The sequence below is a fragment of the Anser brachyrhynchus genome, assembly GCF_964034855.1.
Source record: "Anser brachyrhynchus genome assembly, chromosome: 1".
Lineage (NCBI taxonomy): Eukaryota > Metazoa > Chordata > Aves > Anseriformes > Anatidae > Anser > Anser brachyrhynchus.
The window spans coordinates 1,863,645-1,882,289 of NC_137694.1; the positions used below are offsets into that span (position 1 = coordinate 1,863,645).

At 54.7% G+C, this 18,645-nt stretch overlaps 2 protein-coding genes across 3 annotated transcripts; both read right to left on the bottom strand.

Moving 5' to 3' along the window:
* Positions 1-2,287: 2,287 nt before the first annotated feature.
* LOC308187676 (tubulin alpha-1C chain-like) lies at positions 2,288-7,232 on the bottom strand (the record flags this gene model as incomplete). 2 transcript variants are annotated; one of them, XM_080575878.1, is made up of 4 exons in its annotated part: positions 2,288-4,037; positions 4,831-4,979; positions 5,186-5,408; positions 7,083-7,232. In XM_080575878.1, the coding sequence occupies 4 exons, from the start codon at positions 7,083-7,085 to the stop codon at positions 3,069-3,071; spliced, it is 1,344 nt and encodes a 447-aa protein (XP_080432004.1). In that variant the 3' UTR covers positions 2,288-3,068. The 2 variants fall into 2 exon arrangements, with proteins under 2 accessions (XP_080432004.1, XP_080432003.1); XM_080575877.1 differs by lacking the exon at positions 7,083-7,232 and having other exon boundaries at positions 5,186-5,414.
* A 191-nt stretch (positions 7,233-7,423) lies between these two features.
* Positions 7,424-15,523, bottom strand: UCN3 (urocortin 3). The gene is made up of 2 exons (XM_080575879.1): positions 15,088-15,523; positions 7,424-12,220 (listed from the first exon to the last, which is right to left on the bottom strand). The coding sequence occupies exon 2, from the start codon at positions 12,209-12,211 to the stop codon at positions 11,747-11,749; it is 465 nt and encodes a 154-aa protein (XP_080432005.1). The 5' UTR covers positions 12,212-12,220; positions 15,088-15,523; the 3' UTR covers positions 7,424-11,746.
* Positions 15,524-18,645: the final 3,122 nt, after the last annotated feature.

Sequence of the window (18,645 nt, forward strand, 5' to 3'; positions counted from 1 at the left end):
TGGGAGCAGGCACACAACCCCCAGTTTGACCAGTCCTGCAGTGGGGAGAGCACCATTGGGGTGGGTTTTTGCCACCTCCCTGGCTCTGACAAAGCTTTCTGGGGGCCTGAAGGAGTCCCACTTTCTGGAGTGTGAAATCAGCCCCACGTGCCTGGGCTTGGAGTCTGCCCTGAGGAGCCAGGGGCAGGTGCTGGGGTGACTCAGGAGGAAAAGCACTGAGGTGCCCCTGATAAGATATGGAGAGGGAGTGTTTATAATCCTGTTGCTCTATGCTGAATTGAGTTTGTTCATGTCTGTTGCATTAGAGTTCATGTTTGCATGCCACAGCCACGCATCCACCTTTCATTTCAAAGCTGGGAGCCAAAAGACCGAAGATGCCTTCTGAAAAGACCAAAGATGACTTCTGGCGCTATTCCCCCACGTAAACACACTGGGATGTTTCCAGGCATGGTCTAGAGGGCTGGCCACCTTTTGCTGGTGGCTCCACTCCTGGCAGGCAGGCAGGGCTGGAAGTTGCTGGTTAAATTTCCCCAAAAAGCTCATCTGGGTGAGCATCGCTCCTGCCTGGAATCATGAGCCAGCCCAGAGGAGCACAGCTGCACTCCTGCAGCTTGGAAAGCAATTAGCACAGCACCAGGGCTGATGTAATTGGAGAGGTTATTTATTACTGCAATTAATTACTTGGGCACATCCATCAGCACAACCCTGCTCAGGCCCTCCCACAAATGCAGGGAGGGAGGGCCAGGAAGGATTTTCCTTATGGGGGGAGTGATATCATGACTTTTGGGAAAGCAATATGATTGCCATGACGGGCATAGGTGATGCTTTGTCTTCTCAACAAGCCTACAGACCTTCTTCCAAGAGTGTTACACCCTTCATTGTGTGGCTTCAGCTTTATTTTCTCTACTTGTGCACTGAGGGGGAAGGGTGGCCACAAAAAGAGCATCCTCTGGCCAGCAACGCATGGAGCAGCTCTCAGGATTGGGATGCCCAGTGCATTGCTCCATTCATCACCTAATTAGCCAGGGCAGTAGGGGTAGATCAAGGTGGTGGGGTGAAGTTTGTCAGCATCCTGCAGCAAGGATGCTGAGCAGTGCCTGCAGAGCTTCACCACTGACTTCTCACAAGGTTTTGGGCACCATCTCTCTCCCTTGTGGCCACACAACCCTGATTCTAGCAACACCAGCTGCCTCTTGCTTCCACCCCATTGCCCCAGGTGAGCCAAGAGCTGTGTCTGGGGCTGCTGTGGAGATGTGTGTGGCCCCCAGGGGCAGAGTTTGTGGGGCTGGTCTTCTGCATGTGTTCAGATGGGAGAGAAACTGTCTCACATCATCACCACCACTGTGCCTGACTGCCCCCAGCCCCATCCAGCCTGGCCTCGGGCACCCCCAGGGATGGGGCAGCCACAGCTCCACTGGCAGCCTGGGGCTCACCACCCTCTGAGTGGAGAATCTCTTCCTAAGATCTAATCTAAATCTCCCCTCTTTTACCTTAAAGCCATCACTCCTTGTCCCATGAAAAGCGTTCAACAGGTCCTTAAAGGTTGAGCTCCTCCACAGTCATAAAAATGATGGTCTCAGGCCACCAGACTTGGTTCAGCTGCTGTTTCTCCTTCCTGCAGCTGCTTGCTGACCACAAACCCCAAAACAGGACCCCTACACCAGGCTGTCTGAGCTGAGCAGAAGACAAGGCTCCAAAAATAAGCAAGCTACCATCACTCCCAGCCAAATACCCACACAAGGAAGACAGCTGGCATTGCACCTGCTGCTTGCCTGTACATCTTTCTGCTTTCTCCCCTTTTGGTGCTGTGGTGGGTTTGAGCATCACCTTGGGGTCTGCGCGTACCCTTTGCAACAGAGTGGCGTTAACCAGCACATAAAGCTGCATCTGGAGGCCTGGGAGCTCCAGGAGAGCTCCTTCCCAACCCTGCCAGCCCAAACAGCCTCGCTCCCCCAGGCAGAGGGCAGCTGGAGGTGAGACAACCCCCGGGAGCTCCCCCCGTGTTGTCCTTGGGAGATTGCCACCCCTTGGAGTCCAGCTGAGTAATGGCAAGTGGAGACAGCTTCTAATAACAACTCTTCCCCCCACCTCAGGTTGTTTAAACTTTCCTCCAGTGCAACCCAGAGCCAACACTGTCAGCCCTTCAATTACAGCCTGAGTGCAGATCCAGCTTCCCTGCTGCATCCCAGCCAGCTCTTTGTCTTGGATCACTTGCTGGGAGGAGACTCCCCAGCAGAGTAATAACCTGCCTCAGTCCGGGGATCTGCAGAGATCAAGTTAAAACCCATTTTTCCAACTCATTACCTGTTCACAGGGACTGTGCTGTTGTGCCTGGGGGGCAGCCCTCACCCAGCACAAGAGGAAAGAAGTCTAACTGGGGAGACCGCTCCGTGCTTTGGTGCCAAGCGTGAGCTAGGACGTGGGTCAGATGCATTTGGAGGGGCCAACAGACAGCTGGAGCATTTGAATTCTCATCTCCAGACTCAAAATTAGACTTGCAGGCAAGCCCAGCCCTGGCAGCCAGACATGGATTGCTTTAGCAGGGCTCTGTGTGGTGGTGGGGGACTGGAGAAAGCTGATCCCACTGCCTCGGAGAGGGCTGCAAGCTGGAAAGCCCAAAGCCAGCAGTGTTTTGGACAGGGAGAAGCCACAGGCAGCCAGTGCCTGAGTAGGATTGCTATCCCAGTGTTCATCTTAGCCCAGCAGTTCCCCTGCTGGGGAGGTGGCTCACATCCTGCTGTCACCTGCCCCAGTCTGCAGGGAAAAGCTCAGCATCACCAGGTGTGAAAGCCCCCAGTAGGGCTGCAGCAGCCAAGGCAGAAAAACCCCCTCCCATCCCACCAAGAGCAACTTTGGTGGCACACCAAGACAGGAGATGTTTCTGCTGGTCACCATTTATTCAGCCAAATTTGTGCATACACAAACTTTGACCAAAGGGTTGCTTTTAGCCAAGCTATAGTTTCCAAGTCACACTTTCTCAGACCAAGTCCGCAATTCCCTTCTCTGGAAGGAATCGCAGGACAAAAATACAAGACCTACTCACAATCCAAGCTGCTTCCCCACAGAAGTTATTCATCAAACTCTTCTCCATCTGCTGAGTCCCTTCCAACCTCCTCATAGTCCTTCTCCAGGGCAGCCAGGTCCTCCCTGGCCTCTGAGAACTCCCCCTCCTCCATGCCCTCGCCCACGTACCAGTGCACAAAGGCACGCTTGGCGTACATCAGGTCAAACTTGTGGTCCAGGCGAGCCCAGGCCTCAGCGATGGCCGTGGTGTTGCTCAGCATGCAGACAGCGCGCTGCACCTTGGCCAGGTCCCCCCCGGGCACCACCGTGGGTGGCTGGTAGTTGATACCCACCTTGAAGCCTGTGGGGCACCAGTCCACAAACTGGATCGACCGGCGGGTTTTAATAGCCGCGATGGCCGCGTTCACGTCCTTGGGCACCACGTCGCCCCGGTACAGCAGGCAGCACGCCATGTACTTGCCACGGCGCGGGTCACACTTCACCATCTGGTTGGAGAACTCAAAGCAAGCATTGGTGATCTCCGGCACCGACAGCTGCTCGTGGTAGGCTTTCTCTGCCGAGATGATGGGCGCATAGGTTGTGAGCGGGAAGTGTATCCGCGGGTAAGGCACCAGGTTGGTCTGGAACTCAGTCAGGTCAACATTCAAGGCACCATCAAATCTCAAGGAGGCTGTGATGGAGGAGACGATCTGCCCAATGAGCCTGTTGAGGTTGGTGTAGGTGGGACGCTCGATGTCCAGGTTGCGGTTGCAGATGTCGTAGATGGCCTCGTTGTCCACCATGAAGGAGCAGTCCGAGTGCTCCAGGGTGGTGTGGGTGGTGAGGATGGAGTTGTAGGGCTCCACCACCGCTGTGGAGACCTGCGGGGCCGGGTACACGGAGAACTCCAGCTTGGACTTCTTGCTGTACTCCACAGAGAGCCACTCCATGAGGAGGGAGGTGAACCCCGAGCCCGTGCCTCCCCCAAAGCTGTGGAAGACCAGGAACCCTTGGAGGCCGCTGCACTGGTCAGCCTGTAGCACCAGGGAAAGAGCCAGGACACCAAGTTACTGGAGTTCTTTTGGCCTCCTTGGACTTAAATTAAGCTTAAGTACTGCATTCAGCATCAAGTTTAAGGCCAGGTTGTTTACTACTGCTTTAACACCTTCCACTTCTAACAGAAGAAGTCTGTTAAACACAAATTCTTTTATCTTTTTTTTTTTTGTCGTTGTTGAGATTGGCGCCTGGCCTGAATGATGTTTGGGGACAGACTCCTAATGTTAGGAGTCAAGAAAATGAGGAAGCCTTTGAAGGCCACTTAGGAGTTCTACCTAAATCAAGCATATCTTAGTGCTATCCCAGCACTTCTGAACTTATATAGGCACAAAACCTTACCCTTCAAGGGCAGCTGCACAGGGAAGGAGATGCTTAGGGGAGAACACCAGCCAGAAGCTGATCTGTAGCACTGGTTGTAATAAGATGTTCATTTGTGATCGCCAGACAGCTAAGTACCACAACAGCTGCCTTTTGAGTTGAACTACTGGAGACCAACTCAGGACTGACCCAGCAGATACTACACCCATAAGGGAAACCCATCTCCATCTTGCCTGGACATTTAAGCCACAGCTGCTTGTTCTCCTGCATAAGCTGGGTGCATGTTACCTCTTGTTTTCCCCTCATGTTCCAACAAGGGCAACATACACCCACATGCATCTCATTGTGTTGTTCCAGGTCAAGCTGCCAAAGATGCACCCACACCATTGCCTCTCTTGATGGCCAAGGCAACAACAGAATGCTAATGCAGAAGACCCTTCATAGCACTGTTACCATTTTACGAGCCCTATCAACAACAGGGTCGATGATCTCCTTGCCAATGGTGTAGTGGCCCCGAGCATAGTTGTTGGCAGCGTCTTCTTTGCCACTGATGAGCTGCTCCGGGTGGAAGAGTGTGCGGTAGGTCCCAGTCCTGATCCCATCTGGAAGAAGTTGAGATCAGGTTGACAATTTCATGATTGTCACGAGCATTGTCCGCCAGATTATTCGCATTTGTTTAGATGCAATTTCATATGGAAGCTAGTAGCCTCACCAGGAGTTTAGATGGCCAACAGTGCATGCCAGATCAGAGAAGGTGACACCCTCCCACTCCCCCCAGTAGGAGGGCTGGGGACCTTCCACCACTTACCAATGACAGTAGGCTCCAAGTCAACAAATATTGCTCTGGGCACATGCTTCCCTGAGCCTGTCTCACTGAAGAAGGTCCCAAAGGAAGAGTCTGTTCGCCCTGAGGATGCCTCGGAGGAGATGATGCCATCTGGCTGGATCCCATGCTCCAGACAATATAGTTCCCAGCAGGAATTGCCCATCTGGACACCAGCCTGGCCAATGTGAATAGAAATGCACTCCCTCTGCATTGGGAGTGGAGAGAGGAGGAGGTTATGAGTGTGCACTGAGGAATAAGGCAAAAGCTGGCTTTTCTGGGTGTCTTTATGTAGCATATGGCCCACAGCCTACGTATAAGAAGGACATCATCCCAGCTTGGTGGCAGCCAGGACATTTTCTCCACAGTAGGCACCCAAGAGATACTGACCTAGCACGAACTACGCGTTAGCCCTTCAGAGAGATGTTGCAACCTCCCACCAAGGCAGATCAGATGCAGAGATTAGGGCTTTGTGGTAGGTCCCCATGCATCCCAGGGCTGTCATTACATTGCACAACAGCCCCGTTCCCAGGAGCTGGATGCAGAGCAGAGCTGCTGGATCTGCAGCACGCCAAGGTTGCCGAGTCGAGCTGCTCGTGGTTCCCCTTCACCCTGCCTTGGGGCAGAAGGCAGGGCACTGCAGCCTTCCCAGATGCTTCACCTAGTGCTCCCAGCCGGGAAGGAGGGCATGATCCTGCCCAGCCAGCCTTGGTCCAAACGCTTTCCCCCACCACAGAGAGGGGAAGGTTGGAAGGGACCTCTGGAGGTAGAGGCTGGCCTCCCCATCCAGATGGGCAGCTGTAGAAGACCACTGCCGGGAGAGGCCCCTCACTGTTGGGCTCCACATGTTGACTTGCAGAGCAGTTCCTCATCTCCCTTTAGATTAAAGGCAGCCATGCAGGAGCTGCTGGCTGGAGGGGATCCAAGGACTGAGGAGCAGGGACTAGTTATTCACCTTCTCTAGGCAAGACCTAGCCATTGCCCTGTGAAGCAACTGCTCATGGCTTGAGCCTAAGAGAGACCTTAAGTAGCGTATAGGGAGCTGTTGAACTCCTTGACACAGGAGACTATAAAAAAAGTCAAGCTTTTGGGTACAGAGAGACTGGACTAGAGATATCCACAGAGGGTTAGTAGAAGAAAACACAAATATCTAACTGGAGAAGCCCCAACCCACAAGATGTTTAAGGTAAGTAAGCTTATCTAAAACTTTCCCAAAGCCTGCCCTCACCATTTGCTTTTAGTTGGGGCCTGGACAGGACTTGGGGTTGGAACCCTAGCACAGCCCCAGCCTCAACACCCCCCACACCAGGCCCAGCACAGGGGTGCTGAACCCACCTCCCCCAAGACCAGAGCATCACCCCCTTCTCCAGGTCTGCCCCAGCCCCACAGCAGCACCAGAGGGACACCCAGCTTAGTCCCATCCAGCCACCAGCCCCACATCCTTTGGGGGTGCCCTCATACAGGGGATATTTGCAGGTCTGAAGGTAGCAGCAGCAGGGGAACCCTCCCCAGGTGAGGAAGAGGAAGATATGAGGCTTGCAAACCCAGCCCAGCCCTAGAAACCTCCCCAGGCACCAGCTGAACACCCCAGGAGCCCTTCCTACTTTTGGGTAGACCTGTGCGGTATCAAGAGTTGGACTTGATGATCCTTAAGGGTCCCTTCCAACTCAGGATATTCTATGATTCTATGATTCCTCCAGGTCTCATGTGCTGCCCCCAACCCACAGCCACTTTCCCCCAAGAAAAACCCCCATCCAGGGACAAGACACCTAGCAAAAAGAAAGGAAGGAAGGAAGGAAGGAAGCTTCCTCCAGTTCCCATCTCCTGCAGAGGACCAAGCAGAGCCACCAGAAAACAAACCCAAGACCCCACAACTACTCACCATATCTCTGCCCCACCAAGGCTCCTCACAAAAACCCAAGCCCACCTCACTGACAGCACCCCTTGCCCCTGTGCTGGGGGCTTTTATAGCAGGTGGAGCTGGGCTCGCTCTCACCAGGCTCCCTCCTGGCTCCTGCTCCACCTGTGGGCCAAGCTCTCAGGTGTTGCTGCCCCCGAGGGACTGTGGTGTGAGGCAATGAGGTGCTTTGAAGGACTTGCTCCTGGGGAGCCCGAACTTTCTTTAGCCTTTTAAATCCTCATTTAGCTTTTCCTGTGAGGTCTCTCTTGTTTTTTTGCACTTTCTGCAAATTCAGAAGACGTTCAAATGTTTGTCTGGGGGGAGTATCTGGGTTAATCTGAGTTGGTTATTTTTAATGAAAAAAAAAAAAAGAAAACGCTGATGTTAATTTTTACAAATTTCTTTGCAACTTTCAGGACTGGAAATTGATTCCTATTCTCTGCCCCAATTCTCTGAATGCATACGTTGAATCTCCTGTGTCGGCTGGGGATGGAGAGGAGTTGCAGGCTGGGGCTCCTGCCTCAGGGCAACGTCCCAGGGTTGGGATGGCTTCTCCAGCATTGGTACCACGAGAAAGCCAGGCTGTCCCAGCTCCAGGGCAGCTCCAGAGCCACAAAAGCAATGTGGCTCCCCTGGCCCTGCCTGAATTTTGCAGCATCCCACATCTTGGTCCCAAAACACCCACGGTGTAGGGCCTGGAGCTCTCCCAGTCCCCCTATGGGACTAGGTCGTGCTGCCAGAGGGGAGTGTGCTGGGAGATAGGACTGCTGTGTGCCTCAGTTTCCCCTACCTAAAATAGGTATAGCAGTTGTTACATGGCAAAAAAGTCCCCAGAGATGCTGAGGCTGTGACGTGGCGCTGATGGATGTCCTGGAGGACCTGAAAGAGCCATGGAGATGGTACATGGCTCAGCACCACGTTGGGGAGGCAACAATGAGACCATCACACTGCAAATGGACAATGGTTTTATTTCTCTATACAGCACACACCAAAGCAAGAAACTCACTGACACGGATGTCCCAGAAACACAAGTTTTAAAATGTGAGCTAGAGCCAAGACATGGGGACTGGCTCTGGTCCACCGGGCATGGTTGGGTCTCCCCCTGTCCCACCACCTTCTTGGGATCAGCAGGAGGATTGAGGCCTGTCAAGGGGGAGAGCAGAAAATGGGACGTGCTGGGGAGGTTTAGCAGCTCTGGGGCTCCTCAAAAGCTGAGTTTTTTCCTTAAAGAGTGGCCAGGATGTGGCATTGGCAGCAAGGAAAGGTCTTCAGGGTGGTTAGTGTTTGTTGGGAATGGGGGCAGCTTCTCACCCTCCTCGAGAAAACGGCGCTGACTTTTGCACCTTGATGTGCTCCTGCCCGTGACACCAGGCCAGGACACCCCAGGAGCAGGCCAGGACAGCCAAAATGCAGGACAGCTCACCCCAGGAACAGGATGGGACATCTCCAGGGCAGGACAGGACATCCCATCCCAGGAGGAGGCCTCGTGGCACCAGGGGTGGCTCCCCATAGGTGTCCCTACAGCCTGAAGTGCATCTCACCCCCTGCTTAGGGCTCAGCTCCTGAGGCCTCTGCAAGGCCACCACGTCCCCAAGTGCCTCAGGACAATTCTCCCCATGGTCACTGCTGTAAATCGTCTTTGTTTTTCTAGCCCAAACCCCATGGATGTGAACGCAGGCACCGTCCCACTCGGCAGGGGAATATTTTTGGCCAGATGCTCAATGCCTGTTGAGTTATACAGCCCGAATTCCTTCCTCAGCCAGACGGGCATGGGGCCTCCTTGATCCCTGGAGGGGAGTCAGGACCTGCTGTCCTCGGGGAGTTGCCAAAATCACTTCAACACCTCTGGTTTGGCCTGACGTGGGTTGGCAATATAAACATTGGCATGTGAGCATTGGCACGTGGAAGAAGAGAAAGAGGGCTAGGGGGTTCCTGGAGGCCAGGGGAGAGCTGGATGTTTGGGTGAGGATTATGAAGAGGGTGGAAGGGACCTGGCGGTGGAAACGGAGGGATCTGTTGGTCTGAGTGAGCCCACAGCAGCTGTGCACCCACACTTTGCTCAGGGAAGCCCACCTTTTCCAGTGCGATACCAGATTTGGGGTTTCATCCCTGCACAAAGTGGTAGGAAAGACCAAATCCTCATCTGGCTTTCACCAAACTGCACATCTCACCCAAACAGCAAGGCTGCCCTTCCTAAGCCTTGGATCCCCATGCTCCCAGCCCCAGGCGGTGGCTGGTGGAGACCTCAGTGCTCTTGCTTGCATCCAGCTTCCTCGGGAAATCTGGCTCCTCTGACCTCTACCTATGTCTCGTCCCCTCCAAGCAAGAAGGAGGGTTAATTTTGGAAAGGTTTGTCCACGGCAGCGCCGGGTACGGGTGAGACTCCCCCAGGGGGATGCAGGTGGGGACGGAGGACCTCTGCTTTCCCCATCACTTGCCATCAGCTGGTACCTGCTGGCCCCATCTCAGCTTTGCACGTGCAGGCACAGCCTGGTGCTAGCAAACACCTTGGGCCCACCCGCTCCCATGGTGTGGTTTCAGTGTTAATTGTTTTGTTAATGGGGAGCAGGAGAAAGAGCCAATGCGAGCCCTAGGGATGGGATGTTTGGATTTCCAGGCAGTAGCTTGGGGATATTCCCCTCATCTAAGCTGCTGCTGGCCAGCGTGTCCCATCCCATCGGGAACATCACAGCCATGTGGACCCCGACCAGGGCTGGTGCAGGTCCCCATGGGAGCTGGTGGTAGGGAAAAGCCTCTTCCCAGCCTGGGCCAGTGTTTTACTGGAGCTCACTGGGAAGCAGAGGGGAAATCCACCCAGAGCAATGACTTCTTAACTCTGAGCGAAGGCTCCTATAGACAGCCTGATGCATTGGAAAGGCTGAGTCCAGACAGCTTGGGACACCTCTGGCCAACCCACAAAGGGACACGAGCACGTCTGGCCGGGTGTCTGGCCAGGTCTGACCTTGCTCTGTCCTGCCCTGCCTGGCCAGATGCATGTGGGCACTGTGCCTCAGCTTCCCCAGGTGTAAAATGGGGACAGCGACTGTGCACTGCTGAACAAGAGCTCAGTGTACTGACGGGGGATGGACATGTAGGTTGTTGGGCCATAAAATATATAAAGCTATATATAAATGTATATAAAGGGCCATATAGTTCAAGGCTAGAGGAGACTGCAACGAGGAAAGACCTCACTGGTCCGTCCTCAGCCCCAGGGTGGAGGAAGGAGGTGGTCACGGCACAGAGATGCTGTTGGCATGTTGGTGTGTTGCCTGCTGGAGATGTGTGTACGAGGGGGAGATGCTGGAGGATCAGGTGTATTTATATGATTTTTTCTTTTCAGGCTTCAAATTCTGGTCCTAAGTCCCAGGGCTGTGGTCAACTAGGAGTTCTGGCCACCCAAACATGGGCTTGCTGGGGATGAATCCAGCTGTGCTACCTCCTCTGGGTGCTCAGAGGAGGGATGTAGAGGAGATGCCTCCATCTATGTCCCTGCATACGTCTGGTGGGTCCGTCTGCCAACCCTTCCACTAGAGACCTGTCCCCTGCAATGTCCCACCTGGGGGGCTCCCTGGATGAGGCTGGTGGGAGATGTTGGCTGCTATTGGCAAATGTCTCCTGGGGAAGGAGGGCCAAATTTCTCACCACCTCCCCAGTTTCCCTCCACATGCTGGGATGGAGGAAAGGAGATGGGAGTATCATCTTGGAGGCGGGCTGGGAGGTGAAGAGAGGAGGGGATTTGGAGGAAGGGATGAATAGTCCAAGGTGAAGGGGTGGGCACTGAGTGAGCTGGGGCTTGATGGAAGGTGGGCAAAGGGGAGCAGGTTGAGTAGGGTGGTTTGGCAGGGATGTGAAGGGGGACCTCACGCACCTGGATTTGCACGGAGGTCTGCCAGGAAATGCAGAATGGTGGGGATGGACAACACGGACAGACCCAAGGGTGGGTCTGAAGTGGCTGGGGAGGAAACTGCAACTCTTGGGGTCCAAACTCACCTCGAACAACGGCGGAGAGAGGCAAAGCCACCCCGCATCCTGGAGATGCTCCTGAAGGACTACGTGGATGGGGGGTGATGGCCTCCTGGCTGAAGGTGTTGGTGAGGAAATGGGTGGTTGCAGGCCGGCTTTAAAATCTAGACAGTGCCCAGCAGGACAAACTGGGAAATCCCTCCTGAGATCCCCTGGACAGTCTTGGTTTTCCCTTCCTGATGCAGCAATGATTGTGTACGGGGATGTGTGTTAGGGGACGTGGGAGAGAGTAGGGCCTGGGTTGAGATAGACCAGGTGGAGCTGGAGGGAGGTTTTGGAAAGGCCCTGAATGAGCATCTGGGGGAGGTGACGGGAGAACAACGCATTGGAAACTCAAGAGACTAGCTTTAATCGGGACCTTCCCACGGTGACACGTCCCCTTGCCCTGCTGCGGACACCAGCCTCTTCCCCACGTGTGGAAATGTCCAGGAGGAGGAATTGGGGGGAGATCGGGAAGGAGAGAAGGAGGAAGAAGAGATATGAAAGTTAGGTAGCTCTATGGGTCAAAAATATACAATACTGCTATCGTACATGGCTGTCAGTCCCCTCTGGCCGGCAAGCCGGGGCCGGGTGGTGGCCCCGTGTGCCCAACTCTGCTCCGAGTCCCCCCGGCCCCGCGGGGGTCACTTTCGCCGCCCGATTTGGGCCATGAGGTGCGCGTTGGCCGCGGCCTTCGCCCGCAAGTTCTTGGCTTTGGCGATGTTGAAGAGGATGTTCATGATGTTGGTGGGGACGTCGAGGGAGAGGGTGACCTTGGTGCGGCGGTCGCTCTTGGCCCGGTTCTGGTACGTCTTCCCCTTCACCTGCGCCTGGGAGGTGTATTTGTAATGGCCTTCCCCAGGGAATGTCCTTTTCCCTCTGTCTTCCTCTGCCTCCTCCTCCTCCTCCTTGGACGCCTCCTCTGATGGGTGGTAGTCGTAGCCACGCTTGTCCAAGACGGCGTTTTCCTCCGGGAGGCTCTTCTGGGCCTCAGCGAGGGCCGCGTTGAGGCAGCTGAAGATGGAGGCGGCGTTGTAGAGGCGGAGGGCCCGGCTGGTCTCGGTGGCACAGAGGAGGGCGAGGAGGAGCAGCAGCTTGGCGTGGGGCATGGCGGTGGCCTGCCCGGCGGAGAGACCGAGGGGAGGGCAGAGATGGACATAAGCTTCCCCGGGGGTCCCAGCACCACCGTCCCCCCGTCCTCCCATGTCCCAGCCTCCTGGGTTCACCTCCCAGGTCCCACCCAAGGTCCCAGCTAATGCTTAGGGGAATGAGCTGCCTCGGGGCCTCCTCCTCCAAGATGCAATGCCCAAACCCTTTTTTTTGGGGGGTACTGGGTGTGAGGTGGGATCTCCCAGGTGCTTTGCAAGGCTGAAACCTCTGTGGAAGAGGGGATTTGGCCATCTCCTTGTTGAAATGCAACTGCCTGTTACAGGAGAACTTGTTTCTCCTGTGGGCACCTCCTTGCCTGGGGCAATCGTGTTGCAGTCCCTGTGAAGCCCTCTCCACCTTGCTAATGCCTCCACCGTGTGTGCCACCAGTTGGTGTAAAGGTGAGTTTTCCTTCCAGCTCCTCTCTGGTCCACCTGAAGCCACCAGAGACGTTTCTGTGCTCTTTGAAGAATTGCCTGTCCCAACCACTCCCCCAGCCTGGTCTGAAAAGGGCATGGGGAGCCAGGTACAGGGGGCTCTGGTACTGGGGGTGATCTGCCACCCATCCTACATGATGTCCCTGTGTCCCCTCTCCAGCCCTGCTCTGGGGTTCCCCTTTACCCCATGGCTCCATCCCCAGGACCCCTCCACCCCGGCTGCAGGACAGGTTGCCCCATCTGATGGCATGGAGCTCCCCCACGGACAGCCCTGTCTGGGGGACCTTGGGGCACCTCCAACATCATAACAGCAGCATCACTCCCTGCTCAAAATACGGTTGTTTTGGGGTCCCAAGGAGGCTGAAAATCTTGGAATAACCCCCGTGCTGTGCAAAACCTCCCTGTCTCCAAGTCCTGCCTCTCTGGGAAGCAACCCATCTCCCTATACACCCACCCATCTGCTCCGTAGGGCCCCCTAAAAGTCCACAGGGGATTTTCCGGGGGGGTCTTTGCCTTTACCGAGGGCAGACGAGTGTCCCCACCGAGGGCTGGAGGTGGGCTGCCATTCCCAATCATCTGGCCCCATCTTGTGGCAAGCTCACCGCACGACAAGGTGCACAAGTCCCCTTGGGTGGGGAAACCTCGCTTGGGTCCTTCTAGGGTGGATGTCCCCCAAAATCCGATCACCCCCTTATCTCCAGGAGCTGTCGCCTTGGACCTGCTCTCCTGCCACCGAGTCACAGCCTCTAAATTGGTGTCTCTTTGCCCTTTGCCGGCACTTTGGTGGAGATAAGGGCAGGTTCACCCCCTTAGTTCTGCCCTCGTTGCCCCTCTCAGGGAGAGGTTGGGGCAGATTTGTCCCCTTAGCTCTGCCCTGTCTCCAGACAGGAGATGGTTGGGAAACGACCCAGGCGGTGCTGGCAAAATCAGTGCTGTAGGATGGGGATCAAAACCAATCCCAGGCACACAACACCCCTGTGATGGAGATCTGGAGCCTGAAGCTCTCCTTCCTTCAGCCCCAAATCTGAAATTTAAATCCTGGGGCTTAGAGTTTGCTTGCAAAAGCTTAATAGGACAAGCATCTTTCTTCCGCCCCAACGCAGATGCATTTCAGCCCCAGATGATGCAGCCACCCCAGCAAACTCCTTGTGGTCCCTGCTAGCAGGATAGGGGAGATCGAGGCATGAACTTAGAAACCGCCATCCTTCCTCACCCCTGCCTGCAGCCCCTGCTCCCCCGGGGACCGTGCATGTCCCCAAGCTGCCACCCGAATAGCGGGAAGGGCTCTGAGAGCGCTGCTGGCGGGGAGCTGAGCTGCTTTGCGAAGCCGCTGCCCTCTCCGAGCAGCATCTCCCCGCTGCCTTGCCTCCCCCCGGTACTGAAATGGGCGGTTTGGCTCCATGGGCATTTGCTGCTCAGCAAAACTCTTTGGGAACCTCAGCTGAGCAAGGGAAAAGGCAGGACAAAAAGCAAGGCAAAGCAGCAAGGAAATTCAGCGTCCAGAGAGCAACAGCTACTTTTTAATATATATATATATTTTCACAGGGGTTTTACTCCCCTGCCAGAAAGTTTTTTTGGATTGCTTCTAGAAAAAGCTGAAAGTGGATCCCCCTCACCTCCCAAAAAAAGCAGGAAAAGAAGAAAAAACTGCCTGCGGCAGAGCTGAGCAAGTCGGAGTTAAATCTGCTGCTGCCGGAGGGTGACCCGTGGGTGGAAATTGCCGGGACGCCCGTGAGCGATTTCCAGGCATTACGGTGAGATGGAGCCAGCAGCCCCGGCAGGACAGCTCTGCCTCTTGGCTTCGGGGAGAAAAGTAAATCACTCCAGCGGGGCAGCTCTGGCAAACTGGGGACGAAGCTATTTGCTCCTCGGCAGCAAAGGCACCGCATTAAGCTGAGTTTTTGTTTTTTTTTTTTTTTTTTTTTTTTCCCATCAAAAAGTAAGTCTGGAATAAAATAACAGAGCGGATGAGACCTGTAAGACTTTTAAAACTTTCTGTCTGATGCCACTTTTGCTTCCCTAACGAATGCCTCCTGATGATGCTGATTCCCAGGGCTCCGAAATCCAGGCTGAACCGACGTGGACGGGGCTGTGCCCTCCTCTCCCCTCGCCCCTTTAACATCAGCAGCGATTTGTGTCCCCACTTCCAGATTTCCAAACCCTTCCCCTGCCTGATCTACCTCCAAAAATTGTTATAATAACCCAAAAGATATTTCACTGGTGGTGGTGGCGGGGAGTCTCTTACAGTATTTTCAACTGCTTTTCCCTACCCTGCTCTTTTTTTTCTTTTTGCCTTGCAGAGAAACGTGGAACCTGATCTCCCAAGGAAAGAAATGAAATATTTAAAGTTTGTGCAAATGAAGCCGGCTGCTGGTTAATAAATGAAATCCAGGCACTCACCTGGCAGTCCTCGGTGCTCGGGATGGGAAGGGGCTGCTGCTCGCTCGGCTGTCTCACTCCGAGGAGAGAGGCATCAGGCGCCTTCCCCTGAACTTCTGCACCCTCGCTTTTCTTTTATTGTTATTAAGAGGGCTGCGATATTTTTTCTCTCTATGGAAACGCTTTTCCCCTCCCTTGTGTATATATAAAAATGAGTGATCACGGGGTTTGAGTCGTAACTCCAGACGTGGAGCCTTCGTTTGGGCATGATTTCATTAAAATGAAATCAGAGGGAGCTGGCAACGTCACGGGGCCGGCGGTGCCTCTCCCCATTCAGAAAGAGGAAAAGGGGGGCAAAAACGACCTCTGAACCCGACAACCCGCTGAGAGTCACCCGAAAACGGGGCTGTCGTCAGCGCTGGGACTTTGCAGGATCACGCAGACACGTTTCCCCCGCTCCTCCAGGTAGCTGAGCACTCCCTGCGAGGGTATTTTAAATGCAGAAGGTTTTTGTGGCCCCTAAGGATGCCTGTTTTCAAGCAGCAATGAGCAGCGTTATCCCAATCATTTGGGCTTCTCTTTGATGCCTGGGGCTGCTGCAGCAGCTTGGCAGGGTTTTGCCCCAGTGTAGTGCCCTAAAGCCCCATCGACAGCCCTTCAAACTCTCCAGACCCCCTGAGGTCCAGCAGAATTAACTCAGATTGCCCCGAGGCAGCAGCCAAGAAAAGAAACCCAGTCCGTGGTCCCAGTATTGCTCCAGTCCTGGTGGGATCAGTGAGGTCTCCTGCAATGCCTCACGGTGCTGGTTTGCGAGCAGAAATGGGTTTGTGCTGCCAAGAGGACGGGGATGGAGATCTCCCTGCTGGAAACGTGTGGTCCTGGGCTGGGGCATCCCAAGAAGTCAGGTTCCTGGTGAAGGATCCTCCCAAGGCTGGGCTGGGGGCTCCTGGTGGACCAGGGAAGGAACAAATCCCACCCGGGGAAAGCCCTCTGAGCCCCCCACAAAGGTCGTGGCAGCCAGAAGTCACTCTGGGTGGGCTCGGAGTGACGGTGAGGAGACGTTCTCGCTCCTGGATCACAGCAGTGGTCACGGGTGCTTTTTGGAGAAACGGAGCTGTGATCTTCTTGGATGAGCATCTCTGAGCTTCTCACCCAGCCCTTGAAGTTGCTGCCCATCACCTGCGACTGGTGACAGTGGGAGCTCCCAGTTGGCTTCAACTTCAGGTTGTTCCCTGGTAGAACATTTTCCCCTTGACCACCTCCAGCTGTTGGCTGAGACACATCGGTCCCATCGCTCCAGCAATTCACTCTTTTCATTTTCACTTGAAGCTTCCATCTCTGGACTGACATCTCCATTTCCCCTCCTTCAATGAGACCTGGAAGGCAAATCCGTGGAGCCTTTGGTCACCAAACCCGCTTGCAGAAGTCCATGCAAAAACCTGGAAGGGAAACACCGTCGGAGGGAACCACCACCCTGCTCCTTCCCGGCAAGAGCGAGGGAAGCCACGGCCCGCAGTCCTCGCTCCTTTAGCTCCAGCAAACTCTTGCAGACCCATTTATTGTAGCGGGATGAGCTTCCTCTAAGGGCTGCCAGGTCCCCGGTGCTGCCGAAAACCTTCAGCTCACCTTGCGTGGCGAGGAAGCAGTGATGGATGGGAGCTATTTCCAAAGGGTCCCTGGTGGTGGAGCTCCATTAAAAATGATTTCCCTTTGCTCTCGTTGCAGATAGGCGAGTGCTGATTCTCAGCAACCTTCGGCTTCCTCAGGTCGTGTCCTGCCTTTCCTCGGCCTTGGTGGGGTGAGAAGGGCTTGAGTCAGCACCAGTAGCTGGTGTCTTAATGAGCATTGGTGGACCAGGTGGTACCACAGCCCTGAAGCTTGGAAGAAGTTACCTAAAGCTTTTTAAGGTGCACGCAATGCCTCGGTTGGACTGAGCACCTCGGATGAGGTGGCTCCACCTCAACCCCTGTGGAGGAGGGCTTTGTGCCTGGGGTGTTTCTGTCCACTTGTGCCTCCTTGGAGAGATGTGATCTGCATCTTCTTGCTCCCCGGAGGCTTCAGATATTGGCTGCGGTCCCTGCAGAAAGCTCAGGAGACCCTTGGACCCTGTTGGCCTCAGACCACTGGCAGCCCTACATGCTTCAGAGTGGGTTAGGGACAACCCTCCCACCTCCTTCCCCCAGTTTTGTGGGGCTGGGGATGAAAGAAAGGGGTTGAGCTTGTAGATGCATCTGGGATGGGGGCTTTGGGTGCTGACATGGCCAACGGGTGCTTTATGAAAGGTGTGGGGGCACTCGAAAATAGGTGGCCCTCTGCCTCAGAGGGGGATGTCACCCATCCCAGGTCTTGTTGAGGTAGAGGAGAGTTTTAAAAGGGCTGGGGGAATCCACTGGAAATGTCTTGGGTGGCATTTTGGGCTCAGTTGTCACCTGTCTGGGGATCATTAGGGCAGCATTGCTCCTGGCATGGGGTTTGGGTATGGCATCCCCTAGGTCTGAAGGTAGGGAAAAGTGGGCACCCCAGAAACCAAGGCCTGGAGCACCCCTCTGACTTGAGGACTTCATAGCCCTGATCACCTCCAGAAGTTTCAGGTCTTCAGGTCAAAACTGAAGCCCTGCTACTGCCAAAACCTAGGAACCCATAATTCAGATACTCGGGGAAGGGAATATAGGATAGGGAAAGGAGTGGTGTTAAAGTAGATCAGTTAAGCCATCTTAAAGCCCACTTTCTCCCAGAGGTGGTGGGGTCTTCTCAGGGCATTTCTGTAGTGAGCTGAACTATATGAAGACTGCATTTTGGGAGGGGGCAAGGTCTGTGCAGCTGCCTTCACAGCAGTGATGCTGCTCCACCTCAACAGGTCTGTCCCTTGTGGTGGGGTGGTCGTCCCCTCTCACTGAGGGTTTCTTGGGGCTGAAAGGAGAGCGTGTGTGATGGAGGGAGAACACGGCAGCTTGTAGTTTGTACCCACTGCAATTACTTCAGGCTGTGCCCGTGGGTTGTGCATGCTCTGAATCGTTGGGAATGGGGTGGTCAGCTCTTCTTGGTTGGTGGCTGTAATGGGGTGGCTTGGGGACACTGGGAAAGGGCTGGCCCCCATGCCAGGAGGTCCTGTGGGACCATGAGGGGGTGTTTGTCAGTTTGGCAGCTTTGCATGGGAAGGTGGCAAGCGTGGGTTCATCTTCACGCACTTGGGGTTGAATCTGTCCCTGTTTGGGGAGATGTGGTGGTGGTGGATCCCAAAGGTCTTGGGGGGAACAGGACGCAAGACCAGACCAAAAAGCAGGGAAGGACTTAGTGCTTAATGCACTGCTTTCCTGGGCAGCCAGGCTAGAAACGGATCATCCCTGTGACTGCAAAGGTGCCAGGTGAAAAGCAATCAAGACCACCCTAAAGCCACACAAAATTTGAAGGAAAGGGGCTGTAACATGGGGCTTCCTCAAAAGTCAGTCCTGCTGCCCCAATGACCCATCTAAATGCATCTTTCCTTTCCTTTCCTTTCCTTTCCTTCCTTTCCTTTCCTTTCCTTTCCTTTCCTTTCCTTTCCTTTCCTTTCCTTTCCTTTCCTTTCCTTTCCTTTCC